General features: G+C 37.3%; 1 protein-coding gene across 2 annotated transcripts in view; it reads right to left on the bottom strand.

The window, feature by feature from the left end:
* LOC139698703 (nephrin-like) overlaps nt 1-17,194 on the bottom strand; it is a 574,051-nt gene that overhangs the window by 516,712 nt on the left and 40,145 nt on the right. For both annotated transcript variants that reach the window (XM_071597581.1, XM_071597582.1), the window contains exon 3: nt 410-523. In XM_071597581.1, coding sequence (XP_071453682.1) covers nt 410-523 — 114 coding nt within the window. The remainder of the gene's footprint in view (nt 1-409; nt 524-17,194) is intronic.

The following is a 17,194-nucleotide window of genomic DNA, read 5'->3' as shown; positions in this document are numbered from 1 at the left end:
GGAAGAGAGAGGCAGAAAGGGAAGAGAGTTAAAGGAAGTGAAGCGAAGTGTGGGAAAAGGAGGAAGAGGATGAGGAGGCAGGGCCGGCCAGACTAGCGGCAGGGGGAGCTGGCGAGGCATGTGTTATGCAAAGGCGACGTCAGAGGGCAGGGCAGACGAGATGAATAGCCGAGGCAACCGAGGGGTTCCGTGGGAGCAGGGTAAGGAAAAAAAGAAAGGGGGGGGAAAGGGAGGAAAGAAGAAGAAAAAAGTAACGGGGTGAGGGGAATTATGGGAGCTTTCTAGCGGATTGCAATGTGACGTTAGACCTTTACGCCGCAGAGTGGGGGAAGGAAAGGGGGGGGTGGTGGCAACCGATGGTGGCTCCACTACTGGGCTCGAAGCGGACGGGTGCGGAAACTTCACTCACCTCCCATGGCTATGCACGTGATCTCGACGGTAGAGCCCTCGTTGTAAGGCCCGATGATGTAGTGCTGCACCGTGGTACCCTTCTCGTCAATGATAGACAGCGACTCAGGAGGAACTGGAAGAAAAAGTAACAGATTATGATTTGCGAGGTAGATGAATGAAGCACCAATTTAAATATACACTCTCCTCTATTTTAGTACTGCGGCTATAGTGCGTCATTTTTTTCCACGGCAAATCTGTTCTCTTCACAACCAATAACAGGTTGTACAGTATCTCACATCAAACCTTACATACGCATGACGATACTTGAAAATTCACTGCGAAAATAATCGTCAGGTAATAGGAAAACGATATTGAATGAGAAAATGCTCCAATGATCTTTGCTCTGGAGTATTTTTCAGGGACCATTTCATTGATCTCAACCAAGTTCATTAGTTTTGATATTTAATTTCAACAACAGAGCTTAGGATATTACGTTTACAACCAATGATCCTCAAATCACATTCAAGTGTATGTGTTCCCAATAAGTGCTAAACTCGAGGCTCGTAATTCTGCAAAGATATTCGTTTATAGTAAACTAATTACTAGTAACGAAAAGCTCGGAATAAACTGATGATCAAAACTCTTCCTGAACTACCAAAACAAAATTCTATTCTATTCTCATCTTGCTTATGACACAACTAACCTATTCTCTGTAGATCGGTCTCCTATAAAATAAAATCCAAATAGGTATCTTGCCAGTATATTCACTAAATATGCAGATATATTCCCCAAAATTTACAGAATATTCTATACTCCATGGTATATGAGATGATTATAATTAAGAAAGTAGACAATGCTATGGTTTTTACAATTTTCAAGCCGATTTCGAAGTTTTGTTAAAGAAGGAAAACGAATCACACAATGGCATTACATTATTTGGATCTTTTAATTTAGTTTACTACGCCTAAAGATAAAGTAATTATTTATACGTCTAACAAATAGGAATTGTAAAAAGTTGTAAAATTTGTTACTATGGACGTACTGAATATGAATTATCACGTGCTTTGAAAAGATAAAAATCAATATCAATAAAAAATGAAATCATTCGAATTAAAATTATTGTTTATATAGATTTTAAAGTAGAAAGTTAACATTGAATTTTGAAGTCGCCCTCGTTTCCTTTCATTGTTATAAATGGAGGCATAAAATAGTTTAAACCATTTACAACATCCGGTTCTCCGGCTTAGAAGACGATAAAATCATAGCGCTGGTTACAAAACGCTTAGATAGGATTTGCTTAGCACATTTTTCCAATGATATTTGTTCAGTTTCACGGCGAATTTGAACCGTCGGAAAGAGTTTTGGCAACTGGCCGCTGATCTCATTCGAGACTTTTTTGGTGTATACACTGCGCCGAAACCGCGTCGAAGGTGTAACAACTAACTCGCTACAACGTTAAGAATGCAAGTACTACGGAGAAGTGCAGGATTATGTAATAAAAAGGGAATAAAACCCAGTAGAGAGGTAAGCGAGAGCAACAAGAGTCTCCCTGGGCGTCGGGGAGCGACGGAAACTTTCCGCACTTAAGCCTCCCCAGGCGCCGCACCGCCGACACCACCGAGGAGGTGGATGTCACCCACCGCCACACCACTCCGCACCCACACCAACCACCTCGTTCCTCTCCCACCACTCCCGACGCCGCCACCCCCTTCAGCGCACAACCCCGAAAACCCTTCAGCGAAAGACTTAAACTCGGGCCAAAGTTGGATTTCTCGCTGCAATGGCACCTCACCAAGAGGAGACTCCCTCACCCCTCCTCAAAAAAGCCTCCCTTGTCGCCCCGGGCCCCTCTAGTGGATGTGGATTTCCCGGAGGGCCCACTTCCTATGCCCGCCGTTTCCATCCAACCCACCGCACCCTTTCCTCCCCCTCCTCCGCCTCTCACAACTCTTCTCTCCCCGCCCAACCCGTCGCCAGAGTACCGCACAATCCACTCCAAAGCCGTCGGAAGAGTCACGCACGGAGACACATAGCTGCCGTGATACTCAAACGCTTCAGGACCAAGGATTTCCCCTTACAGAAGTCCCACGCAACATTGCCGTCTCCGACCCAGAGAACGCGATCGTCGCACTTGAGTTTCTCCAGGTATTCCTAGAGACGAGGTTGATTCAGTGTCCTGTTCTAAGGACCATCAATGGAAGAAAACATCCGGCGATACAGTTCCTAAATCCAGGGCCGATTTACACCGGAGTGCCAAAATTATGGTTCTTATATCATTATTCACTTTTCACATTAGTGTTTCATTTCAAAGTGAAGAATAATGTTACTATTTTTCCACCGGTACATTTTGACATCTCTAGAAATTAATATAAAAATGAGATAACTCTGGCTTCATTACATAGGCACTCTGACAAGATTAGAGTTAAATGGGAATCTCACCTACCAGTTAACTTTATTGAAGATTATTTTTGCTGAAAAGTGAATGCCTTCCCAAGGACAGGGAAATAAGTTGAGTAATAACATTAGTAAAATAAGTAAGTCTCTACAGGGTGAGGAACATTTCATAGAAGGCATTTGTGAGAAATATCAATAACTGGGTAAAGACGGATTCCATTTTCAAGAAGAATTACATATTTGTATGCATTTCAATTCAAACTTTTAACATATTTCTTACTACGTCAAAGTTGATTGATGTAAATAGCTAATAATGTATAACCACCTCTTTTGAGAATAATTGGGCAGAATAATTTATTTTAATTGAAATTGAATTAGTTTCCTATTGATATAATTGCGTTTACGTCAGTGTGTTTGTATATCATTGGAGAACAATTTTACTGTTCAAAACCCTTGTATCAACACCAAAACATAAAATTACGAAAAGGTTCACCATTCACCATTCCCTTACAGTGGAGTTTAGAATAAAAATCCACTAATAACCGTTAAATATCTTATTTTAATACGCTTATCTAAAAATAAACAAGTTAAGATCAAAATTGAAAATATTACTCTAATTTAGATAAATTGGTTTCATCCAGTCCCCTTTTTCAATAGCATCTCCGTGCCGGTAATACCATCGCTACTAACAGGAGCATATATATTAATCATGATTTTCAAAGCGTTAGGACGATAATTTAGTCACTCAGTCAATTCAAGTACAGTGTAGTACTACATAGCAACAGTTAACTACTTTAATTCTTATGATAAATATTTTTAAAGATGTCAAGACCATGGAAAAGACATTGTTTGAGGAAAGAGCCGGGGTTTCCAGTGTTTTAAGGGGATTGGATTCTGTTTCTGTCTCCTGAACCACCGTTTCCCATGACGGATCACAGTCGCTCACCTACGCAGCAAAGGGGGCGAGGGAGCCCCCGGCATCGTTGTTAGCTTGCTCTTAGCGGGAGGTTTCCTAAGGATCACGAGGTTTAACCCTCTCTCCGACGAAACGTGTACTGCACTCAGAGCAATCTCCTCAAACAAACCCGAGCTTGGAGCTTGTGTGACACACCCAGGACTGAGAAGACCGTAGTGCCAGTGATAACTGTTTCTATCCTCTTGACGTATGTCCACCCAATTCCACAAAACGCCAGGATCACTGCCATACAGGGTTTGCATTTTTGTTTATATTATCATTTGTGGGTTCTCACAAATGAATTGTGCAGATGAAAGTTCAACTCCGATATGTACCCATTTTTATGTGTGGTTAAAAAATAGAGGATTATTTATAGAGACTAGAGATTTCAATTATCAAAGCACTTTCTAGATTATATTTCAAATTTAGAAAACGAAAGTTAATTAAAAAATAATTACCCGGAAAAATGTATGTACTGTATCATAATTCAGATTAACATATGAATTCTGTTCTTCAGATTTATGCAATAAAACTGTCATTTGTCTTCTCCGTTCGTGTAGATTATATATTTATACGTGCATATATATATATATATATATATATATATATATATATATATATATATATATATATATATATATATATATATATATATATATATATATATATATATATAAATTGTTTTACTTTTAATTAAAAATTAAAATCGCAGAGCGCACTATATATATATATATATATATATATATATATATATATATATATATATATATATATATATATATATATATATAGTGCTTTTTTACTTTTTTAATTAAAAGTAAAACAATTTTAATCTTTTATGTAAATCGAACGGGTTATATTATCGATCAAATATTGCGAATGCATAAAAAAGAAAGTCCCTTCTTTGTTTCCATATATTTAAAAGAATGAAGATGGTGACTGTTTCTCAATGCATAGTTTCTCCTTGATCTTATTCCTCATGCCATTAATAATTTGATGGAACCAGTACACCAAAATCTCACATTTTTTTATCTTAAAGGCGGTGTTTCATCTGTTTGAAAGATTTGGTAGCATAAGAAACTTATTCAGTTTTAAAACTCGAATGTAAAAATTTTTCATATTTTTTTTCTCTAAAAATCGACATTGAATTGAGTGTACCTTAAAAATCCTTGAGCTTCTTTTAAATCCACTCTGAATGTTAGAATCCCTAAAAATAATCTATGAATTAAGGATTCTCAAAATGCCACTTACTACCATGAACATATGAAGTGCTTAAACAAGACTAAAAATACAGAAGAGATTACGAACGAAAATATGAGGCTCTAGAGGTTTTAATTGATAACCGTTCAAAATACACGACAGGTATATTTACAAACTCAAGGGGCCTTTATTATTTCTATCAACATTGCTATGCTCTCCCACAAGGGTAAACAAAAATACAAAAAGTGGGGTTGGTCGATCTCTTCCGTGGTGGGAACCTTCCCATTTAGAGTTGGAAATCAACTTTCGAAATGCTGGGAACGACGCTCGGGATAATACTGAGAGCCTTTAGAAGGGGATTACGAGTGAAGAAGTCTCTTGGAAGATTGTCACGAGAGCAATTTGATTCCGGCGGCGACTGCTCTTCATTTGTTAACTCCACCCCTCCTCCCGCCGTTGGGGTTTTGGGCGAGGTGGGCGGTAGGCGGGTCGGATGGTGAAATGATTTTAACAGTCGGCTCGCCCTCCAATCCTTTTGACTTGAACTTTCAACTCCAAGGGAGCACCCGGAGACGCTTGGCTTCAGCTTTCATCAGCAGGCCGGAGATGTCAAGGATATCAGAGCGAAATGCTACTTCGCATCCACAACAGCATGTCGTACACTGAACTAAACCGATTAATTAAAACAGTCCCAATGACAACGATACCAGTGAGTAATATCAACCGTTTTATGGCGCAATACACCTACTAAAACATCACTGAATTAGCTCCTTAATACGAAATATGAACTGCTAGTAACGCATCAGATTAGTCTTCAAAGCGATTAGAATTATCAAAACCGTATCTAACAAGGGTGTAGGACCACCAATGCTCTACGGTTAACAAATTTTTGTCCTACGAGTGACCAAATTCACCTTGACTCTTGTGCCCCAAAAAATGTAATCAATATGAAAAAAGTATATAATTTGTAAGGAAACTAGCAGCAACTTATAAAAATTGATGTAACTAATGGAGCGGATAAAACAATTGTTCAAAAAGAGACTAGTAATTTTATTGAGTAGTAAGTTGATACGTTCATTGACAAGATAGTTAATCCATTAAAAAACCCAATGGAGTTGAATTTTTACTTTTTTAGTGGATCTTTGTTGATGTTACCGGAAATAGGTAAAAGCCGCTCAATTTCAGGCTAAAATATTGCCTAATAACAATTGGTTGGTTAACAAATACAAATATTATTCATAAGCGAGATCTTTTCATGCTTACATTCCAAGGCCCGTTGTTTGGAGATAATAAGAAATAAAAATTATGCATATTTAAAAAAAATATACCTGTCGAAGGTATAAATGTAAACATGCCTTATTTAATTCTGTACTCACATCTCAATGGTAAATATTGCAGAAAAAATACCGAAGAAGAAGATATTGACTTTTAAATAGTATTTTCAACCAAAACTTTAAATTTTCTATGCTGTGAAATTTGGACAGCGGCACTAACAGAGAAAATACGTTTAGAGGGGATAAAAATATTGTGTTACGGATGAATGAGGAATATAAAATACACGCAGCAGTGGTACAATGGAGGGAAAAGTGAATAGGGAGTCCACGGACAGCAGCGAAGGGGAGAAGTTTGAGACTAATTGAGCACACGTCCGCGTACAATGGTTTACTGACGACCATTATTGAACGAACAAAATAAGCAAGGCCAAGAATGACATACGAGAAGCAAATGATACAAAAAGACGGCAGAAAGAAACAAAATGGCAAGAAGAGAGTGACAGAAAAATATTACCTCGGAGAGCTGGTACAAACCAATCCTGAGATTGATGACCCATGATGATGGCGTAAATCTCTGCAGTAATTAGGAAATCTAGACATCCTCTCAATACGATATCCATGACGAAAGATTAGAGATTAGAAGGGTGTATAATGAAAAAATACTAAAAAATTGGAAAAATACAAAAATATTGAAGAAATTAAAGTTAAATTTACTTCGCAGCAAGTCTTCTATCATTTGTCACTTTGGACAGGGAAGTAGAGACATCAACCATATCATGAAAGAAAGGAAAATACTACTAACCTCATCAGAAACACATTATGCATTACAAATAGTGGTGGTAGAGATAAAACAGGTTAATGAGAATTATTTAATTCTCTCGGCTGATTCTAAGACGTAAATGAGAATTAGATTCGTCTCAGTCTTAACGTTACTAGTTATAACAACGAAATAATATCATTCTCATTTCTTTTGACGACATTTTTAGGAGTTATCAATTCATTGCAAATTTTTAGAATTACCTGCGACATTCTTCATATACTCTAAATATGGCTATTTTTAATATGAGCGTCATTAGTAGAATGAAGCTCCCATTGTAAACGCGAAACGTCAATAATTGAAAAAAATGTAGATTTATCTCGGAAATACGTAACATAATAAACACTCGTTTAAAAAATAATAAAGCATCGAAATAGTTTTGTTTCCACTGCACCGCTCGAAATGGACTCAAAATATATTAATTAATTAATGGATGAAATTTATACGTTTTCTGTCCTTCTTGAATCAGATTTAAAAAATAAATATTACCTGCCATAATGATCCTATATTGGACTAACCTCCAAGTGACAAGCGAAAAAGGATTACTCACCGAATTTTTAGCAATTCGTTTCTGACTCTAGCGCATTCTCTCTCCCCCTCCCCACATTTCTCCATCTGCCTCTCCCTCACTCCATTTCCATTCCTCCTAATTCTCTCCCTCGTACTTCTTCCTGGCTGCCATTCCATCCCCACACCCCTCTCGCACGCCCCTCCCCATTCCTTCCTACCCAGCGATAATCACATTACGAGTCAGTCTACGGACACAGAGAGCGGGGTTTAGAAAGGGAGAGAGGAAAAACGGTAGCCAGAGCATCGGATAACTTTTCGGCGCCATAAGAAGTGAGTGTAAACTCGGCGCGGCAAAAAACGTTTCCACTCACACACCCACCCAGCCATCACTTCCCGCCCCCCAACAAATCCACCCATCTCCTAACCCTAGATATACATACACGGGTACATGCGCATATATACATAAGTATTCGCGCTGTCACACATTCCCCCCTTACTCCCTCTTTCACCCTTCTTCCTCTTCCGATCTTCTTTCCTCACTTTTCACCTTATTCGACATCTTTCCGACCCATCTGACTTCCCAGTCCATCCCATAGCAATAATTCCAGAAGTACGAATTTCTTGGAGAAAATTCTTGTTTCCTTGCGCTTGTTTTTATACTTTCCAGGACCCCATCATCTTTTTACCCCCACACGTTTTTGGAATTATTTGCGAATCATGCATTCCTTGAAAGTTATGTTTTTGTGCTTTCTAATATTTCTTATGAAATTTCGAAGGAAAATGTCAGGAGAGCCATGCTTAAAGCCAAAATTTATATTTCAAGAAAGAATTTCAATTCCAAAGAGCTAATATCATAATTAACTTTTTAGCATATGTGAGTAATTTAAAAGTCTATTATATTAATAAAACATTTAGGATTTTTTATTTTTCCAATTGTAATTCCCTTCTAAAAATAGCCTTTTATTTTAAGGGACAGACTGCTTGGTATATAAATCCATACACTCAGCTAGAGTAGCATAAACCTCTCCCCTTTACTTATTGTTCCTAAGAGTTTATTATGTTAAACACATTCGTACACGTATTTCGCCCATTCTATATTGACGCATATATTCAATTAATGCAAAGATACACACGTTATCATACGCGTATTCGTTTGGTAAATATTTGACCATTTTCATTATATTACTTAGTTGTCTTATTTACCGTCAGAATGAATACCCTCATAAAAACTGACAGCATCGTTGACTTGGAGGTGATCATACAGAATTAATAGTTTTGTGACTATTTTGCCCTAATACCCAGCATTCTGGTATTGGGTATTTAATGCTAGGGAAAATAGGCATTTACCCCTGTGTTATTAGATCGCGCGAATCAACAGCGGCATCGCGTTCAGTATTCCACATAAGATGAGTCAATTATGACGAGAATAAAGTGTTCCCTTGTGGGTATCAGGATATTCTCCCGAACAACGCGAAAGACTTTAACAAGGGAGTTGTTTCCCCTGAAAGCAGAAAAAAATTTGGAGTGAGACCAGCGTGCGCATTGGAAAAAAATGCTTCCTCCGGAATTCAAACTCGGGACCTCGGAGATGGTTCCACTAATCTCTTCATTTTGTTGGTCCTCATACCCCGCCCTCCTCCTGGACCTGGTATCCCACGGGGGGAGGGGGGGGGAGGTTCCCATTAATGTGCTTTCAAGAACACGACGTGATGAGAGGTTGGGCAAAAACGTGTAGGAGAAATGTTCCTCTCACAACGAAGCAGGAAGTTATGACCACAAGAGCTATAATCGCCCGTTCACAGCGAATTACAACATCAGAATTCGAATTAGGAGATTATGAAGTGAAAAAGATGAGAGGCTAAGAGACGTCAAGAGCCCTCGAAGAGTATATGTAGGCACTAATTTCCTATTCCAGGAAGCCTACCAGGCTCGTTTAAATAAACTCGTAAAACGATAACTAATTTGCGATCCTTTAAAGTCACTGAAACGCAAATGAACCCACATAAAATCCAGAGCTTTAGTTTTCGACAACTGAAGCGCATGCGGATTTAAGTACGGATTAGAGGGGTTGTTAGACCATTATAATTTCAACCCACTTGAAAATAATCCCCTTTAAAACTCGACCCATGGTAGACAGGATGTTGTATTAATGACATATGACTTATTGTTCCCGGCTAACACTCAGTAAAATACGCATTCATGGGAGCAGAGGTGTCTACGGATCAATTCCCCTCGCCAGGCAATTACAATGTTTGTTTTTGAAAGCGTATACCTAATATCTCGCTATTCATTCCTTTTCATTGGGTTGTGGCATACGTATGCTTTTTAAAACTGACTCCTAAATGTCCTTTTCTAAGATCAATACATGTATCAAACAATTCTGTGTGGCATAATATTTTCTTTTCTTACTTATATTTTTCACCACGTTTCATAAAACCTGGGTAACCCGTTTATTGTTAAAATACGTCAGGTTTTCTACCGTTATTCTTTTCGTTGAAATAATATTGCAGAATATAATGTACATATGTCCATTCTTTAAAGAATAATAATTTAATAACCAAAATTTTATCATTAATTCGAAAGCCCACACATAATTAAGACGTACCACACGGCCAGTTGTTATATAGCTAGTTTTAAGCTGAAATTCATCCAAACTAACTTATGCTAACTCATTGGTTGATGTTGGTAATGTGGTTCGCACTAGGCATAACAACAGATTGCAAGAATAATTTTCTTTTGCTTTTGCATTGCAATCGCACTCCACCCGTAAAATGAACCTAAATTCAAGATAAACGAATAAATATTTTAAGCGGACACATATGCTTTTCGAATTTGAAATCTAAAAAATTAAACGGCTTGTTTCAAGTATCTTCGTTGCTGTAATTTTACACAGATGACGCTTAGTTTTCCACTTCAGTGTCTCCAAAAGACGTATACCAGAAATGTGTTAACATCAATACCAATCAACCACCTTTGTTTGCCTCCGTTTAAAATGTTGACAAAATTGAATTTTCAAAAGCACTTTAAGCATGTGGCCCCAAGCAAAAAATCACAGCCTTTCTATTCAACGGTGTTATTTTTAAGGTAGCCTCGCTCGCTTTCAGTGGATCCTGGCCGATTTGTTCGTGTGAGATAGATGTTGGCCCTTCCCAGATCGTTGCGAGGTTGGCGTGAGCAGGTCTCCTCTGTCCCTGGCTCGCTTCCCTCATTCTATATACTTACTCTCGGAGTTTGGCCTAAAACATCAGGGAGATTTTTGAGAGAGGCAGTCGATATTGGTTCCCATATGTCATCCCATCATAGTCTTGAGAGAGAGCCGATAATGGCCGATGGTCGAGGCCGACGCTCTCGGGCTTTTCCCGGGGAGGGGAGTCGCGATCATCGCGTCGAAGAGCTGGAGGTGTCGCAGGGTTCGGAGGCAGGAGTGAAAGAGGCACAAAATATCGATTTCAAATCATTTCCCCTCAGCAGTGGGTTCCTGTTTTACACCCTCCACTCTCCCGATATTACCCTGGATCCGCCCAAGGTTCTGACCGGGTACCCGAGAAAATATTCCAAAAGAAATTCATTTCCGTCATCTTGCCTCCACGGGTTTGTGCTCCCAATTCCCGTGAACATATTTTCGGATGTGAAAACACGTAGCTCCAACAGGAAAGTATTAGTATGCACTGTACTATTCTATACGATGTGTATACTGCATGATAATACGTCATTCCCAGGTAACATCCAAAACAGAAATTACATAATTTTCTGTATTTGGGTCAAACCTTACGCTGAGATCTCCAGTAGGTGACAGAAGCAATCCTTTTAGGACAAATTAAAAAGTGGCCAAGGAAGTCAATATGATGATTATAAGTTTCCCCTATACAGCTATTAATTTCTTATAGAGCATCAATTGTTTCGCAAACTCCATATCACGCGACAGCCATCGGATGATTGCATTTTGCCGTGAAACTTCCCATGGTAGAATTGCAATAATAATTTTTAATTACTGTAATGATACTTGCACAAGTCTTCGGACTTCATTTCGGAGTTTTTTTTTTTGGCCTTCAGCATCGGAAAAGAACACCATTATTCCACCGAGATTACTAGCGAAGGAGCATTGGATTGATTATGACAGAAAGCTCAAGGAATGTTTCAACCAATCAAAGCACGGTTGATATCTTAGGAGAACCCATATTTATTCATGGGCCTGGTACTGACGATATATTTGTAGCTTCCAGTGAAAGTTTCGTCAGCCTAAATTTAACTTTCTGTTGTACTTATATTCACCTTATGCTCATTAAACGCGCATATCACATAATTTTTCGGCTTTCAGCCATCACTTCCAGATAAATACCACTTAGGCAGACTTTATCATTAAATTTGCGCAAAGTGTTTTGAGTATTTGATAATATGCTGCAATTTGCAAAATATTTTGCTCTGCGATACATAACACCAGAGTAGCATAATTTCAAAGTTCACAGTTCCATCACTTTGAATGAGACAGCAATTGGATATTTGGCATAATAACTTTTCTAATGGTGTCACACATTCTTCAGCCATGTTAAACAAACAATAAGAAACGAAAAGAAGAAATTTGTTTTGAACTGGTATTTAGAAAGATATTAAATATCCTTATTATTCCTCAATTCTAAAATGAGAGAGGGTACTCAGCTATAACGAAATGTTAAAACAAATACAATTCGTATCCATCCATAGTCCAAATTTCATCGTTTTCGAAGTAAGTGTAAAGGAAGGGAATAGATAAAAATACGTAGCTAAACGAAAAGGAAATTTTAAGTGAAGAATTAAGCAAGGTGCTAAACGTTTTATAGCTCTAAAATCAAACTTCAAAAAAAAGAATTGGAAGAAGATTTGGAGTAAGACATTTGAGATTTGGCTTTGGGGAAGAATTAATAAAATAAACGGAAGGGGTGAAGGACAAAAAGTATTAGTGTTTCACGCTTAAGATAGCGAAAGTAAAGAAGTGGATGGAGGAAATTTTTACGCAGAAAATATTTATTAACTGGAGAATAAAGGCGGATAGGGTCTATATATGACTTGGACTAACGGGAAAACGTTGCGGTGTAAGGAGAAAATATAGGCATTTCGATTATGCTCATGTGTCGTAGAAGTTCCATAAAAGGGGAAATATTCATCAGGATCCTTCGTATACCTTTAGTAGACTAATTCCCTCTTGTGGAAACTGTTTTTCTGTAACAATTTTTCATTTCTCACAATGAAACTGAAATCAGTAAGTGTTATCCGTGTGGGTATGTTTAATCTTCTCTGTGGCTATCCTGGTGAGTTTCTCGTTGACAAATGACCATTCACCACAAACCGAAATAAGGACTTTGGCAACGATGCAAAACCTTGCAGAGAAAGCAGCCAAACGACGCGTCAGCGCGAGCTTCTATCAACATTCATTTCCAGAATGCCCCACAGCAAAGACTTAAATCGGTATCGAAGAAATCAAAAAAGTTAAAATAATACATAAACAAGTATCCCTTCAAGTATTGGAGATTGTCCACTGTTTATATATACTACGAATTTCACACTCTCTCATCCTATGTATCTTGTTTCCTTTGTCTCCCTTTTTTTTGCAAACTCCTAGTACTCTACCATAATATCTTTACCTTCTTTCCAGAAGGAGATTAAAATTTTCCAACTTTCCTGTACAACAGTCTCTCATCCTTATGACTGAACGAACAGAGCAACTCTTCTTCTGAACATGATAACCTGCACCACATATTTAGAAGGATGTCAATTTAGAATTGACATAAAAATAACAAATTAGTTATTCCGATACAGACGCTTCGTTAAAAAAGAACAGTGTTCAACGACACGTGTCAAGGGTTTATGCTAAAAGGTTTCGAAATGTGGTAATGAATACTTTTGAATAAAATTCGATCGAGTTGAAATATTTTTGAATTTCCAATTGCCTCACGGTGGCAAATTAGTTTCGACGGTTGTTGAGTAATAACATAAAATTTCATTCTATTAAAAAAAAGGCCCCATTACCGAATGCATTTAAAAGTATGCAAATTCTCCAAAAATCAAGAGAAATCCGAATCAATCTCCTGTTTGAATTTCTATATCTTCGTGTAAAATAATCCAATGACCGGAAAAGTACCTTACTTATCGATATTTAAAACTTTTTACCTTCAACACCCACAAGTCTCACTTCACAAGGCCCTGGAATGCTTAACAAATACGAAAATCCGCACAAAACTACATTATTGTGGGGGGGGGGGGTAAAATATATCTGCAATATCTATATTGCAGATATATTTTTAAATTCCTATATTATCAAATTTTTTATTACACTATTTTTAAGGTATGAGAGTTTCCTTTGCGGGATTTAAACTTCGTTGTTAGACTCGATTAATTTAACGTCGATATTACTGATTGACCAAAAACTATTTAGCAACTCTTGCATAGTTTTCTAGCGAATTTCAATCACAGAATTGATCAAGACTCATCAAGAGGTGACTGCATACGCATCCTACCCGTGACCAATGCATCAAATCAACAGTAGAAGAAATCTTTGATTTATTTCAATAACTGTTAGAATGAATATGATATTGCTTGTTTAGTCAATTTTTATACTTAATTCATTATATTTACCTATTTCCTAATGACAAAGCGTATTGGCTGAAGGGTCCATCAGATGTAATACCTGTCTACTTCATTACACAGAAGTAGAAATCAATTGTGAAATATTAAAATTTGTGAAAGTCATACAATGTAATGTATGAGGATAAAAAAAATCTTCATTCTTCTTCAGGAAAACGTTCTCCATTAAACTATTGTTTCAGTGATAGTGGCTGTAAAATCAATTGTTTAAATATTATTTACTCAGAATAACTAGTGAAATCAAACTGCATTTCTGGAATCGCAAACTTTATATTTTTTGTATTCCTTTATAACGACATGAACTTTTTTAAGAGCAAACTAGTTTTTGTTGTTCATAATATTTGGAATGATTTCAAATCAAAGCACTTGCTATGGTTTTCAGGGAATCGAAAATACATGTCTTCTTAGAATTACAGTATCAACAACATCTCTACGTTTCTGCTTCATATTTAAATGGAAGATGACATGTTTTTGGTTACAATTAATATATCCTCGGATTCTTACTTACATCATTTTTATTGGTAGTCTGCTGTTTTGGACGGACACAGAATGTCATCTCTGTATTCGTTAGCTCTATCCAGCAAGACAAACTGACACCTGACAATACAATGAACTGTTCTTCAATTCCGCATTCTTTATACATCCCTTCATTTAAATGCAGATATGTCCAAGTTTGAAAATCATTCAGATTGACCGGGATTCGAACCCATATCCGTCGATGTCCGGTCGAGTGTTTTAGCCAATTTTACTAGAAAACGCCTTGGTAGTTCAACTTGCTAAAGCACTCGGCCGGATATCGAGGGATCTGGGTTCGAATACCGGTCAAGGCAAATATTTTTTACACTTCGAAAATTCTTTATTCTAATGCATATTAGCTAGTGACACCTTTTAAAGTTACTTTAGTGGCATCTCCCGGAGATTTTTGGGCCTCTTAATTCTCTCTAAGATGTCTTTCTATCTTTCTAACATCATCCTACCTTGGCTGCCTATAGTTCTCCCCCTATTATATTTTTCAACATTCCTTCCCTCTCTAACACGCTTTCAATTCACCCCTATAAATTACCCACCTACTTTGGATATATCCCAACAATTCCCAGAGTTCCCCCGACGTACCTAGTACTTTCTCCTTTGTTTTTTCAGTACATTTTATCTCATGTACCCAAATTATAAAAGCGTCCATTCTACGCACATTATCCCGCCTCAAGTACCAAGGCCACCATGTTCCCACACCGAACTAAAAAATTATCCATACCAAATTTTTCGGCAGTCTCTTTTTAACATAGTTATAAAACATCCCTGTCACCGATTCCCTCCAACTTGATAAATCTTCTTTACCTAACTCAATTCCTCTTCTAAATTGCCTACTACTTGACCATCATAGTCCATAACATTTTCAAAATTTGCAAACGGTCCAAATGTTTTAGAATTTCACTAAGGTCAATGCTGTCAAAGAAATATTCAGTTTTAATGTAAAAAAGAAGAGTTTTAGTGTTATCATTCCCTAATTTGGAACTTGATATCATTTTGGGATTCATTTTCGTCAAATATATGTTGGATATTTCCCATTTTTTTGGGGCAGATCTAATATTCATGTTTTCGACGAAATACTGACTATATTCTCCTCGAGTTTACTGGTACGTTCTCGTGAATACCCAACTTTTCCCCAATACTTTTAGTGAAAGAATTTCAAGGGAAATTTTCAGTGAAAAACAATAGAGATACTATATACACGTATTGCAATGGATTTCTCAGATGCTGTTCAATCCAATGATTGAGCCAGGTGGTCCAATTCTGAACGCACTTTCATGCAAGCCAATACTGCCGTACATTGCATATCTTTTCCAATTATCCAAAGATACGTCGATCTAGATTTGATTGGATGTTCGCATATTCCAGAAGTATTAAACGAATATACCCTGAATAAGGATATTTGATGAGAACAACGCGCTCTTCTACATATTCTCTGGAATCGCGATGCGTCATAATATCGGATAAATAAATCTATTTTTCAAAAGAGGTTTTCAATTTCCTTATAAATAAAATGTTTACTAATCATATGCCGAGGAAGTTTGCGATATTATCTTCTATTCCTCTTAATATTACTTCATCTTAGTAGATGTTCGTAATGCTCATTCCAATGCCAATATATTCTAAAGATGCTGTTCCAATTTCTGGTAACGATCTATCGACAGTTTCAGTGGAGTCACACAATAACGACAGCAATTTTGATGGAAATTTCATTTTCCAAGGTTCAACATTCGTCCATACATCGCAGTTAGGTCATTCGGATGTATTCATTGTTCCCGGCTCAAAATCATTTGAATTGTCATTTTCTTCTGAGTAAGATAAAAGAAGCATTGCCACTCTGGAATTTGAAATATATTTTTTTTCATATTCCTACACATCACCGATATTTTTTAATTTGCTTGCTCTCCTCTTTCATTTGCGCGACATCGCTTTCATAGTTCTGACATATACGGCCCAATGTGTATTTTTTATCAATTCTCTGATTAGTGAGGAAGTTCCGTTCTTCTCCCACTTTGCTTTAAGATTTCAACGTAGAGGTAAGTCGCATAGTTCTTACGATTGAATGAAAAAAACATCAATATGCGTCACTCACAATTCTTTCGAAAATTATTTGAAAAATTACTGATGGACCTACTATTTTAATATTACTCCCTTTCAGGAGACATCTTAAGAGTCTTCATTCATCTTAACATTTTTGGAAAAGGAAATCAGCTCGCTGAGTGGTTAACCCATGAAGGAATGTCCACATATTCTAAACCTTCTCTAGAATAGTTTTTCCATAAGATCTAACGATGGTCCTACACGTGAGTTAGATATTTTGACAAACGTCTCAACAGCAGCAAAATACATATCATCAAATGTTTGTGTGAGAGCAAACAATTATCTCTCAATTCCTCGTACCAGGCTTCACCGTCGCCGTGTTCTATTATTTATTAGTAAATAGTGATAACAACATTCCCATAAGGATGGATAGCGTTCTCAGTATATTTACATATTTAATGTGTAATG

The sequence above is a fragment of the Hetaerina americana genome, unplaced genomic scaffold (genome assembly GCF_022747635.1).
Source record: "Hetaerina americana unplaced genomic scaffold, ioHetAmer1.1.p SCAF_9, whole genome shotgun sequence".
NCBI classification, from domain to species: domain Eukaryota; kingdom Metazoa; phylum Arthropoda; class Insecta; order Odonata; family Calopterygidae; genus Hetaerina; species Hetaerina americana.
Note: the sequence above shows the minus strand (reverse complement) of the source record. Positions and strands in the feature narration are given on the sequence as shown.